The 13,371-nt window shown below is 36.5% G+C and overlaps 2 protein-coding genes across 2 annotated transcripts; one reads left to right on the top strand and one right to left on the bottom strand.

The window, feature by feature from the left end:
* Window positions 1-904: 904 nt before the first annotated feature.
* LOC110108419 (heat shock cognate 70 kDa protein 2) lies at window positions 905-4,026 on the bottom strand. Its single transcript, XM_020839049.2, has 2 exons — window positions 3,697-4,026; window positions 905-2,887 (listed from the first exon to the last, which is right to left on the bottom strand). Exons 1-2 carry the CDS (start codon window positions 3,908-3,910, stop codon window positions 1,158-1,160), a joined length of 1,944 nt encoding a protein of 647 aa, XP_020694708.1. The 5' UTR covers window positions 3,911-4,026; the 3' UTR covers window positions 905-1,157.
* A 7,641-nt stretch (window positions 4,027-11,667) lies between these two features.
* LOC110108442 lies at window positions 11,668-12,991 on the top strand. The gene has a single exon (XM_028699232.1). The coding sequence runs from the start codon at window positions 11,852-11,854 to the stop codon at window positions 12,746-12,748; it is 897 nt and encodes a 298-aa protein (XP_028555065.1). The 5' UTR covers window positions 11,668-11,851; the 3' UTR covers window positions 12,749-12,991.
* The last annotated feature ends 380 nt before the right edge of the window (window positions 12,992-13,371 follow it).

The raw sequence follows: 13,371 nt of genomic DNA, 5'->3' as shown, positions 1-13,371 counted from the left end.
ATGTTTGGTATTGATCCATAATATTGTAAAGATATCTAATTATTTAGTTCCATTATTTTGATCCAAATGGAAATCAAGAAAACATCTTTTAAAAGAAAAGAATGTGATGATTTTTGTATGATGACGATATGCCAAAACAAAACCATAACCATCTCATCGATATCTAAGTTAGCAACCCAAAAGGAAAAAGCCAATAATAGGAGAGAAGTTGAAGATTACCTCTTAAAGCCCAAGCCCCTTTTCACAACCTTCAAGACAACTCCAAATAAAATGATAATCATACCTAAAGAATAACCCACCAGAGAACAGAATCCAAAGGATAGAATAGCCAATAGAAGTCATCAAAGCCAAAGACGGGAGAGGAAAGAGGGGCTAAATGAAGAAGATCATGATGATGAAGATAGTCGTAAGCAACAACATGAGTTGTATTAAGATGAGTGAGATTTCATTGACAGAAGCTTAAGGATAGGAGAATTTTTGCCTTAAGAGGGTACCATGCCTAAAGCCTTCACTAGGAGAAATTATAATATACGGATGCAAAACAACAAATGCTGCGCAAAAATTAGTCAGAATGCACAACGAACATCACCCCGTGTTCATACCCAGCTCGATATTGAGCAAAACCACATACCGCTTCGACTCATTAATGCTGACGTGATGCATTCTACTTGTACTCCAACCACACAGAATCAATGAGGCCCAAAATAAAAATGCACATAATACAGTACGAGCATACAAAACCCATATTAAAAGCAAACATTTGACAACAACTAACCAATTTTGATCAATTAAAATTTATTGAGTTACCTAGATTGCTTTGATATGAACCAAACTTGCACTTTTGCTCTTTAACATAAACTAACAATAGCAAACAAAATAAAAAAAAAAATAACACAAAATTCCATAAAAAAACCAAGCTTAGAACGAGGTAAAAAAAGAGAATAACTCATGGCGGGCAAACATGAAAGATAAAATGCGAGAGAACCTTCAGCCATACAGAAGGCGCAGAAAAACTGTAATAGTTACAAAACCATAGTAGAAATGAAGAGCCCTTTGACATAAACCGGGCTCATTAACTCAAAATAAACGTTTGACAAAACTTCATAACCAGCAAATAAAACATCCGTAGAACTCCAACTGCTCATAAGAAGACCCCTTTAATCAACCTCCTCAATCTTGGGACCAGCGCCACCACCACCTGGAGCAGGACCATCTTCGTCCATACCAGCCGGCATACCCTCACCTCCCTGATACATCTTGGCAATTATAGGATTGCAGATCCCCTCCAATTCCCTCATCTTGTCATCGAACTCATCAGCCTCAGCAAGCTGGTTATTATCCAGCCATTGGATGGCCTGATCAATAGCATCCTCAATCTTCTTCTTCTCAGCAGCACCCAATTTGGAGGAAATCTTATCATCCCTTATGGTGTTCCTCATGTTGTAGGCGTAGTTCTCCAATGTGTTCTTGGACTCGACCTTCTTCTTATGTTCCTCATCTTCAGACTTGTATTTTTCAGCTTCATGGACCATCTTCTCTATTTCCTCCTTGCTCAGCCTTCCCTTGTCGTTCGTAATGGTAATTTTGTTCTTCTGCCCGGTTGTTTTATCCTCAGCAGAGACATTCAGGATGCCATTGGCATCAATATCAAAGCAAACGGTAATCTGAGGGACGCCTCTTGGAGCTGGAGGAATGCCAGAGAGCTCAAATTTGCCTAGCAAGTTGTTATCTTTTGTTCGTGTTCTCTCTCCTTCATAAACCTGGATCAACACACCTGGCTGATTGTCAGAGTAGGTGGAGAAGACTTGCTCCTTCTTTGTAGGAATAGTTGTGTTCCTAGGAATCAGAACAGTCATGACGCCGCCGGCTGTCTCCAAGCCTAGAGATAGCGGGGTGACGTCGAGCAGCAAAAGATCCTGCACCTTCTCATTGCCCTCCCCACTCAAAATAGCTGCTTGGACCGCGGCACCATAAGCGACAGCCTCATCTGGATTTATGCTCTTGCAAAGCTCCTTTCCATTGAAGAAATCTTGCAGCAATTGTTGAACTCTAGGTATACGAGTAGATCCACCAACAAGAACTACATCATGTATAGTGCTCTTGTCCATCTTAGCATCTCGGAGGCACTTCTCGACAGGTTCCATGCATTTTCTGAATAGATCCATGTTAAGCTCCTCAAACCTAGCACGAGTAATTGTTGAATAGAAATCAATGCCCTCAAAGAGAGAATCGATTTCGATGGTGGTCTGTGCAGTAGACGATAAAGTTCTCTTCGCTCTCTCACAGGCAGTTCTCAACCGCCTAAGAGCCCTGGGATTTCCACTAATATCCTTTTTGTTCTTCCTCTTGAACTCTTGAACAAAGTGGTTGACCAACCTGTTATCAAAATCTTCACCTCCAAGATGAGTATCACCAGCTGTAGCCTTGACCTCAAAGATGCCCTCTTCAATGGTCAGCAGAGATACGTCGAAGGTTCCACCACCAAGGTCAAAAATTAGAACATTCTTCTCACCTACACTAGAAGACTTCTTATCAAGACCATAGGCTATGGCTGCAGCAGTAGGCTCATTGATAATGCGCATGACATTAAGGCCAGCAATAACACCAGCATCCTTGGTAGCTTGGCGCTGTGAATCATTGAAGTAGGCAGGAACAGTAACAACTGCATTCTTGATTGTCGCTCCAAGGTAGGCTTCAGCAATCTCCTTCATCTTAATTAAAACCATTGAGGAAATCTCCTCAGCAGCAAACTGCTTCTCCTCACCCTTGTACTGAACAACAATCATAGGCTTATCTCCAGGTCCAGCAACAACCTTGAATGGCCACATCTTCATATCACTTTGAACAGGAGAATCACTGAATCTCCTTCCAATCAAGCGTTTAGCATCTACCAAAATATCATGGCAAACCAAAAAGATTCAGTAATATTGATAAAAATGAAAATTTGAAACAAAAGTTACAAAAACCACTGATGGATCACAAGCCACAAATGCATACAACGCTAACAACTTGATATCAAAAACTAAACATTGCACAGTAGTAATCAGAAAATATTAGCATAAAATGGTGTTCAGAGACGTGAATAAGGATTTTGGGGAAGACTTACGTATGTGTGGGTGATACAAATAAAGGAAAATTAAGTAGAGTTTCTGAAGGAAAATAGGAACACGTCAATAATGATTAAGCCATATTAGAAGCTCTTTCGCATATATATGAGAAAGAAAACAGAGCTCGCGTACATGATGCGTGTTTGAGTTTGCCTTATTTGGCTCAAAAGCCCAAATAAGAAAGACAACAGTATCAGTCAATAAGAATTTCAATTGTGAAAATAAAAAAAAGTAAAAAAAAAAAACGCAAATCGTAGAGGCAAAGATCCATGGCATATAATCTAATCAAATTATAAACATCCAACATTAAAAATGCCGACATAGCAAAATTAGATCTAATTATCAAATTCATGACCACCGCAGTGGCGCTCAATTACAAAACATAACGCACAAGAAGAGAGATTAGTAGATCCAGCTAAAAAAGTGCGTATAGGTGCAGAAAGCCTGCGTACAGGCCGCCTCCTTGTCAGCTATCCGCACCAGCGAAATCCATCCATCCGTTATATCATAGAGATACCCTAAAAAGATAAATTTTGCATGCTAACCTAATAATCATAAGAAGTTTTATCCAATAGAGAAGACGACTCACCGAATACAGTGTTGATAGGATTCATGGCGACTTGATTCTTTGCGGCGTCGCCGATGAGACGCTCCGTATCTGTGAAGGCTACGTAGGATGGCGTTGTGCGGTTCCCCTGATCGTTTGCGATGATCTCGACGCGATCGTGCTGCCATACACCCACGCAAGAGTACGTCGTCCCAAGATCGATCCCGATCGCCGGACCCTCGCCCTTTCCTGCCATCTGGAACACGGAGTATGGATTGCGGAAAGACTAGAACTAAAAAGTTTCAAAGATCGTGTCTGAACTAAAAAGAATAGACGGCAACGAGTAAAACCCTAATTTTCAAAGATAGATTGGGTGGTGGTGGGATCTTATAGCTCTGAGATCGCCGTTTCTCGAAGCTTCTGGCTGATGACAGCTGTTTGATAAAAAACGGACGGTCAAATTTCTTCCGAAGATTCCAGATGCAGGAAGGAAGCGTGGTTTGTTGATAAGGCTATTAGCCAAGGAATTAATTAGGTAGAATTTAGGGTTACTTTAATTAAATTGAATGTATATTAATATTATGAATATATAATTATTTTTTAAGGTTGTAAAATTTTAAATTTCATGACATGTTTGATTAAAATTTATTATAATATGATTTTAGATTGATTATTAATTAAATATATTTTAATGACTTAGATTAATGTATCATTTTCACATGTTTATTGAACTGACATTAGTGAATAATAATAAACAATCAAATGATAAAATTCTCAATATTAATTTCTTCCAAAAATAAACATGTAAAAAAGTAGTTATTTTGCTATTTTTATAAATGGTTGGTAGTGATATAAACGAGTCTGGGTATCTACCTAATCAAGTTAAACTTATTTAACTCTTGCTGAGTTTGATTTTAGCTGTTTGAAATTTATTAGGCTCAAGTTTGGCTCAATTACTCGAGCTAGGCTAGTTTACTCAATCTCATTAAGAAAGCTCGAGCTTGACTTGTAATTAAAATTATTTAATATATATTATATTATATTATTTTAAAATTAGATATTAAATTTATTTTAATTTGATCTAGTGGCTCGACAAACTTACTAGTCGGGTCTAACTGGGCATGAGCTCGAGTTCTTATAATATATGAGCTCGATTGTATGCTTAAGTTCAAATTTGTGGTTTCATAAGCTCGACTCGTGAACTTGTTAATGAGTTGAATTTGAGCTGGCTCACGAGCCGACTCAGTTCACTTAAACCCCTAGTACTTGGCGTATTATTTACCCATCTAATTCTCTAGCATCAATGATTTAACTCATTTATAATATAACATGGTGCTTGTCATAGTGTGTGGCTTGGTGACTAACATAGTGCTAAGTGAGTACAATATAAATGACTTGAATTAAACATTTGAATGCTACATATATTTGCATTTTTTTTATTCTACTATTATAAATGATATATTTTTGTATATTTGTAATTCATGATAATAATGACTGATATATCGGTTGTCTCCCTATTTTCTGACGCCGAGCTCCAAAAGTCTGAAAATATATGTCACAATATTTCAAATTGATTGAATCGTAAAAGTGTCAGTAAATTATGTTCCAAAAATATAAATATGCTCAAATTTGATTATAGAAGCTCTGTTGAGTTCCGAAAGTGTCCAAATTGAATGCTGAACATTTAAAAACGGTTCCAAGGACCCAAAAAATGTCTGATTTAGACTGCCCTAGCCAAAAATTTGGGCCCATATACGTCTTGGCGGCCGAACCAGACAACTGCAGCCGGAGCCGCTAGCGAAAAAACATCGTGCCCCTTGGGGCGTGCAGTACAGCGCAGCCTGTTAAGAAGCTGATATTAAACTTTTTTATGGGCCCCACAACCTTTTTTTCTTAACTGCGGGCAGCAGTACTATAACCGCCGTCAATAAATTTTTTTAATTCCGAAAATTGTCATAATTGGGCCCAAAAAATTTCAAAATCTTCTAGAAACATCTTTCCCTCTTATTTTTAAATCCCCCTCCATTTCAAATAAATTCTCCCCGTTTTCATCATATAAATACCCCCTTGAGGTTGGAGGAAAAATGCACATCTTCTCTTTCTTCCTTCTCTTCTAACTTTTTTAAATTTCAGGCATTCCATCATTTTTGACAGGTGACTTTCCCTACTCAAATTTTGTGTCCCTCTCTTGTATAGAAGTTAAAACTTTTCACTCTCTCCCATTTTTCTTCTTACTCTAGAGGCATTTCACTATTTTTGATAGGTGGCATCCCCTACTCAAATTCAATGCTCCTCTTTAGTATAAAAGTTCAAATGGGTGACTATACCTCCACCAAAGTCCCCCCAGCCAAAGGATATCACCCAATTGTCCATTTAGACGGTATGAAGAAGACTCAGAAAGTGGCCAACGCTGATGATGTCATGTCTTCCATAACAAGAGATTCCTTGATCGTTTTTAGGAAAAAAGTTCTACTTCCCCTACAATATTGTGATGAAAGTGCCTGAAAATTTGCTCGTGCTTGTTCCTCTCCTCCATGATTTTTTATAGTGTATGAGTTCAATTTGAGAGCAGTGCTATGATTTCTATCACCTCCAAAGTTCATTGATAGTTTGCCCCAACTTTCTTATAGAGCTGTGTCAATCATAAATGGATTGATCGTATTTTTCAAATATCGTATAGCTGTGTTGTCTCCAGAGTGTCTTTCTTGAATGGGTAGACTTATTTGTGATACGTAGTGTCATATCTCTTTCAAATCCATGTGGATGGAGATCCACACTCGAGACACATCAAAGAGCTAAATTTGTTTTTTTTTTTTTTGCAGAATGATTGAAATCTCCTGAAAATTTGAGAAAAACTAAAAGATTTATCCATTCCCCTACCTGTTGGAGCAAATGATTTATTGAAGATATTCAATCTTCCTGATGTTGACACCCTCCACTTTGATGTATGATAATTGAGTAGATATGTTTATGAAGAATATTTGTTCAAGATTGGACTATCTACTCAGGCAGGAATATCACATGCTCATATGTTAAAGAAGTCGGCTAAAGTCCCAGAAGCAAATTTTCAACATTCAAAAGCTCCTCCTAAACGATCAGAGAATGAGAGTGATCTACATGCATTCAAGAAGAAAAGAGTGGAGGAGATTTTGACAGACACTGACAAAGGTCACCATGTCTCTCCATCCAAGTCACACATTTCAAAACATGTTTTGAAATATTAATGTGTTGGTCATCAATGGGGTGAGGAGTTTGTGAGTTCTCATTCTCATAAGGATATGTCCATTACAAATAGGGCTGCAAGCAAACCAAACGTTCGATGAGCTACTCGTTGTTCGGTTCAATTAAAGCTCGTTTGTGTCTTTTAATTAACTAAACAAATAAACTTGAATAATATTTTAGATACTCGATTCTTAAATAAATAAACTTGAACACTAATGTGTTCAACTCATTTATGTTCACGAACAACATCATTTGAAGTTCGTGAACAAGCTCGAAATTAAGCTCGATTCGTGTTTGATTTTGAACTCGTGAATAAGCTCGATAAAAATAATTAATATTTGATTATAGAATTATTAAATATAAATAATATAATTATTTTATATTTATTATAATATAATGATATAATTATTATTAAATAATAAAATTTAAAGTAAATAATATTATATTTTATGTTAATTAAGTATTTTTATTAGATTTATGTGAATCATAGCAATGTAAAAAAAGAGGCGGGATGAGCGGCAAACTCATAATTTATTTCTTTGTTATTGGCTCGTTATCACTTATTTTATCTTCCCGAGCCGGCGAGCCCTAATTTTTCTTCCCAAACGCGCGGGCTAACGAAGGCGGAAGGTCAAACTCGGAACGTCTTCGCCTCTCTTGCTCCCCGCAAACCCCGACTCCTGCTTCACCGAACTAGGTTTTCTTTCTTTTCTATTTTCTTGTTGAGGCACTCTAACGAATCTTCTCATTTCTCTGCTCATCCTTCTCCCCGACAACTCCCCCAACAACACTGAAGCTCGTATTGACGGTAAGTTTTGGCTTTAAATATTACTTCCATTAGTTATTTTGGCTTCTTTCTCGTAATGTTGCATAATAACCTTTAGGGGAGGGATTTTATCAAAGGAAGGTTGGGTCTCCACTGAGCAAAGATCCTCAAATTTACTATTTGGGATAATAACTTTAGAAGAGATGGGAGAAAGTTACATTGGGGAAAAATGAGAAAGAGCAAGAGCATCCACCAGAGACAATTGCTTTTATCATAAATGTATTTTTTCATAGATATGTTCATGAACGTGTTTGTTTGATAGTTTAAAAAAATTCGTTAGATATGTCCATGAACATGCTCGATGTAATCGTTTGTTAGAAAGCTCGATAAAGTTCATTTGTTAAGTTCATGAACATCTAAAAGTAGAGCTCATATTTGTTTGTTTAAAGCTCGATAAGCATTAAACAAACGAATGTGAACTGAACACGAACCGAACATGAACACCCATTAATTTAAATGAATCAAACATGAACACAAACAATAAAGCTCAAACAAAAAGGTATCAAACTTGAAAAACTTTATATTAAATGAACACAAATATGAACATTCACACTCGGCTTAGCTCGGTTCGTTTGCAGCCCTAATTACGAACTTTTTCTTATTATTTCAGTTGGTGCAACAAATGGATCTTGAAATTGAAATAACCAAGACCTTAAATGAATGTCAAGTATATGCAAGTAGGGTACAAAAAGAAATATAATGGCAAGATCAAGGAGATGTGAAAGAGTAGGTAGCAAAGTGCATGGCAGAATTGGCTATTATGGCAACTTTAGCCTCTTTGCAAAATCAGCATATCATGGACCGTCTGCATATTGGGTTGGTGGATGGACATGCAATAATCAATCAACATGTTAAAGATCAGCAGGTCCTTGAGGAGAAGATTACATCTATTGAAAATGAGAACATAGACTTTGGAGCTTCGACGTCAGAAAATAGAGGGAAAACTGATATATATCATCAAAGAATTTTCTTGATCGAGCACAAATCTCGAAGCAAAATCAAGTTAGAAACTTCAAAAATTAAATTGAAACGCATATGAATCCCAATTTCAGCAAACTTATAGTCAAATTGAAGGTCTTAAAAATACGAACCCAACAGCACCAAATTCAACCCAATCAGAGCTCAAATATGAGCATCATAATTGAATAACTGAAGCATCACCAACTAATCATAAGTATAGAACTATTTGGATGGCATTAAATTTTAAATTTTAACAAAATGCTAAATGTTTTGGCATTTTATAGGAAAACGTCAAAATATTTGGCATTTTTCTAACACCAAAATATTTTATGTATTTGCTCTTTTTTAAATTTTATGTCAAATATGTTCCTTTTACAAATTTTGATTTTTCATGCTTCATTTTAAAATTTACTCATTTTTATTGTGCCTTAATAAAAATTTTTTCTTGAAATAATCAACTTAAAAAACCCCGATATAATGATAAAATGAATGCACCGATGAGCAAAACATGACAAAAATAAAAAATGCATTTATGAATACAAATGACTGCATTGATTGCGGCTTCATTTGGAAAGGTTTCTTACATTTTTTCCCAAATGAGGCTAAATCGAAGGACCATAGCCTACTTGAATACTTCATAGCATTAATTGGAAGACCAAATGATATCAAAATATGACATGCTTATAGTCAAATCAAGCGGCCTGACGAGACAAATCCAACGAGTCTAAGATCACTCAATTCTGACATCTCTAAGGCACCTAAATGCTTGATAAATGCTCTATAATCAAGGGAGCTAATGCTAGTTGCCCGATGGAACACTCCTACCATGTTTTTGATCTTCTCTATATTTACTAACTATGTCACTCCCAAAATATTATAAATAAGTCATGATTCCTTACATGAAGGGAAGAAGAAAGGAGGAGAAAACATTGTGAGGTCTCTTACCGTCGGCAGATGCCATATCTCTTCCTGTCCACCGACCATTGTTGGATTTCCACCTGTTTGTTGGTCGCCGCCATATCTCTTCCCGACCACCATCATTGTTGGATTTTCACTTATTTGTTGACCACTTCCAGATTTCTTTCCAATAATTGACCCTCACACTAGACTTCTACCCTACCTACTAATTATCATTGGGCTCCAACCAACACCAGCCTTGTTTTGAATATTCTCTGTTATTCAATTAACACCAAGAATACTCGTATGAAGCAATGTTTAAAATTGCGTATTCGGGTATTGAGGCATTTTTCATTCGTGAGGCGAGGCGTAAGCCTCAAGGCGTTTTGAGGCGTAAGGCTCAAAATCAAAAGATTGCGTAAACATAAAATGATAAATTTTTTATATACCAATGAGTGAATAATATAAAACATAAAAAAGCATAAGATATGAAGTGAAATCAAAATATCCCAATAGTAAGACAACATGAAATATAGTTCAACTCAAAATTCTATCTTTCCAAAATCCAAGTATTCTTTTCATTAACCTATAATTCAAATTTCCAAAAAAAAAAAAAAAAACAATGACATATCACATAAGAACTCATAAGTCATCAGCACTGACATCACCAAGGGGTTCTTCATTTGAATCATCATTATGATGGATTGCTCTCTCCTCTTCCTCCTCTCCTATAGAGTCCAATGTTTGGCATTTACTTCAAGATTTATGTAAGTTTTAATATATATACCATGAGGCATAAGCCTCATGCAGTGAGGTGAGGTGAGGCGGGCCTCAATCAAGTTGAGGCGCAAGCCTCATAAAAAAAAACTCGAGGCGTAAGCATCGAGGTGTTTTTTATTGGAATTGTGCAAAGGTGGGCCTCAAGGCGAGCCTCATATTGCGCAATTTTAAACCATGGTATGAAGTCTGGAAAACTTTTTAACATATTGTATTCTTTATATCCTTGAGTTAAGGGACGGCCGATTGACTTTTATAATATGTTCAACTGTTTGTGGAATCATTTCTATTAGGCAAGGCCCTGTGATTTTTCTCTTCTTAGAGGTTTCTACATAAAAATTATGGTGTTTCTTTATCATTTCAATTATTTGTTTGTACGATGAATTTTCGTGTAGACGTAAAGTCTTTTCACTCTACCACAGTGAATTTCTATGAAGAAAATATAAAATAAAAATTTTAAGGATTTGAAATTCATCATTAAATTTTAATATATTTAGAAATCGTTAAATTTGATTAATTTGTAAATATATTATAAATTATTTTTCTTTGTTACTACAAGCTACCACTTTCAACCACTATTATATCCATCACCATCGTCATCATGGTTGTCAGCCATCATCTACCACCATCTCTTTAATATGCCACTGTCATTGTCACTGGATATTGGTCATCACCATTATTGAATTTTACATTACATTTAATTTATTTCAAGTCAAATAAAAAATAATTAACTACTTTTATTTTCTACTCATCTAGATAATTTTAAACATTTCATACCTTGCATCTCTTTTATATTGTATCACATTTTATTATTTTATTCTTTTCTTTTTCTTTCATCCAACTAAACCACCTTTAAACTCTTAAGGGAGTAAAATTTTTATATCATAATACAGTAAAATTTAAAATAAAAATATCATATTATATATGATTATTAAACAACTTTAATTTGGAATCATGGATTAATTAACAATATAAAAATAACCTCTTTTTTTTTCCTTAAAGGCCATTTGTCTCAAGCTAGCGAGCGCATCCGGCATTTTCCAGCTGCCGCCCATGTGATCAACATTGGAAGAGCTCCATCAGAACCATTTGAATTTGACAACGAAGAATATGTTCGCTAGAAGCAGCTCTCCAGCCTATATTTCTGTTACCTCCGGCGAGCTTGCTTACAGAATCTCAGTGATTTAAGTTGCAATGCGATTCTCTATGGTGAAAATGACGGCCATATTTAATATTTCGCTTTCAATCTGCCGTAGCGAGTGAGGAATTTTCAGATATAAAGAGGGGGTTGGTGGGGGTGATCTTTCGCTGTTCTCACTTCTTTGCTTTTGGTGTTTTTCCATTATTTTCTAGTGATATGTTAAGGCAATGTTACATTTTTAGTCAAGCTTTTTTGGGTTTTTTTTTTTCCCCTAGATTGTTAATCTTTTGTGTGTGGCAGGAAGAATGACACTTGAGCGAAAGATTTGATCTTCGAAAGGGTTTTGGTTCAGGGTTTTGTGATTTTGGGAAAAGATGGCAGCTTTGAGCAGTTTAGGGATTGGGCTCAGCCTTTTATCTGGTTGCCTGATACTGGCTTTAATTGCTGAGCTCTTCTACTTGTTCTGGTGGAAGAAGAGGGCTGCGAATAGGGAGAGAGAAGAAAACTACAGAAGCCCAGCAAGAGAGCTTCTTTGCTTTTTATGCTGGAGAAAAGCATCTTCTTTGAGTTCAGCTGCTCTCAAACCTCAAGAAATATGCAGTTCTGCGAACTTCACTAGTGGATCTGATGATGTTCATCTCCATTCCAGCTCCTGCAAGAATTTCCTGAGACCTTTTGGGGCAGAAGGAGAAAGTCTGGATGTTGAGCTGATGAGGCTGCATAGCCTCTCTGGTCCTCCAAGGTTTCTTTTCACCATTAAGGAGGAGACGAAGGAAGACTTGGAATCTGAGAATGGAAGGAGCAGGAAGGGTTCAAGAGGAGGGAGTTTGAGTGATTTGCTTTTCCCTTCTGTGACTCCATTTCTAACCCCTCTTTCATCTTCGCCTTTCTTCACTCCACCCTTAACCCCTTCGGATTGTTACAGTCACCATGGACTCAATCCCCTCTTCAAGCCCCCAAAAAATGATGATTTGAGCATAAGAATCAGGTCCTCACCTCCTCCAAAGTTCAAGTTCTTGAAAGATGCTGAAGAGAAGCTTTATAGGAAGACGCTCATGGAGGAAGCTCTTAAGGCTCATAGAAGTTATCTTGTTCAGAATGTTGCAAAGATGGAGAATTTTTCTGTTCCTGCTCATTCTCCTGTTGCTGCTGCTGGGATTAATTCTTTCCCTTCTCCTTCAGATGAGAATGATGGGTCTGTTATCACCATTGTGTTTGGTAAGAACTTAGATAAAGAGCACCAACATCTTCGCAATTCAAGTTCCTCATAGGTGAATCCATTGTCTTCCCCTCCTATCATTTAGATCCATTAAGTGACAGCAAAATGGCATGTTTTATGTAGCATGCTGGTCACTCTTGTTTTATGTAGCATTACATTTGTGTTATGCTGTGGTTTCGTTTGGGAGTGGTTTCTTCCTGTTTTTTCAAGTAGCTTTTTAGCACAATTTTTTTTTTTAAACCTACTTTGAAAAATAATAAGAAAGCGCTCCTAAGCAAAACCTATATAGTGTTCATCTTTGTTTTTTTTTTCCTTTGTTAATTTATCTTGTTTTTATTTTTTGTTAGTTAGCCGAATGTTGGACATTAAAAGAGAAGCTTAATATTAAGTTGAGTGTTGCAGAGATGAGGATGCTCAAGTGGATGAGTTGTTTTACCCTTAGAGATAGGATAAGAGCTGAGCATATGCGTGAAAAGGTTGGAATAGCTCCAGTGGAAGAAATTACATAAAACGGCGGCCTTACGATGAGCCGGGTAGGAAAGTAGAGGTATTAGATTTGACTTATGTTAAAAAAGGTAGAGGTAGAAATGATCTTTCTTTATTAGACTTAAACGAGAATTTGACTTTTAATATGACACAATGGAGAAAAATGATTCATGTAGTCGACCCCAAGTA

This window comes from Dendrobium catenatum, unplaced genomic scaffold, assembly GCF_001605985.2.
Source record: "Dendrobium catenatum unplaced genomic scaffold, ASM160598v2 fragScaff_scaffold_1221, whole genome shotgun sequence".
Taxonomy (NCBI): Eukaryota; Viridiplantae; Streptophyta; class Magnoliopsida; order Asparagales; family Orchidaceae; genus Dendrobium; species Dendrobium catenatum.
The sequence above is the reverse complement of the archived record's forward strand: the minus strand, read 5'-3'. Positions and strand labels throughout refer to the sequence as shown.

Bases quoted from the DNA above. Each gene is read 5' to 3' on its own strand.
- LOC110108419 (XM_020839049.2), bottom strand. From the start codon at position 3,910: ATGGCAGGAAAGGGCGAGGGTCCGGCGATCGGGATCGATCTTGGGACG. The intron at 2,888-3,696 runs GTGAGTCGTCTT...ATATTTTGGTAG, and splicing joins TCCTATCAACACTGTATTCG to ATGCTAAACGCTTGATTGGA.
- LOC110108442 (XM_028699232.1), top strand. From the start codon at position 11,852: ATGGCAGCTTTGAGCAGTTTAGGGATTGGGCTCAGCCTTTTATCTGGT.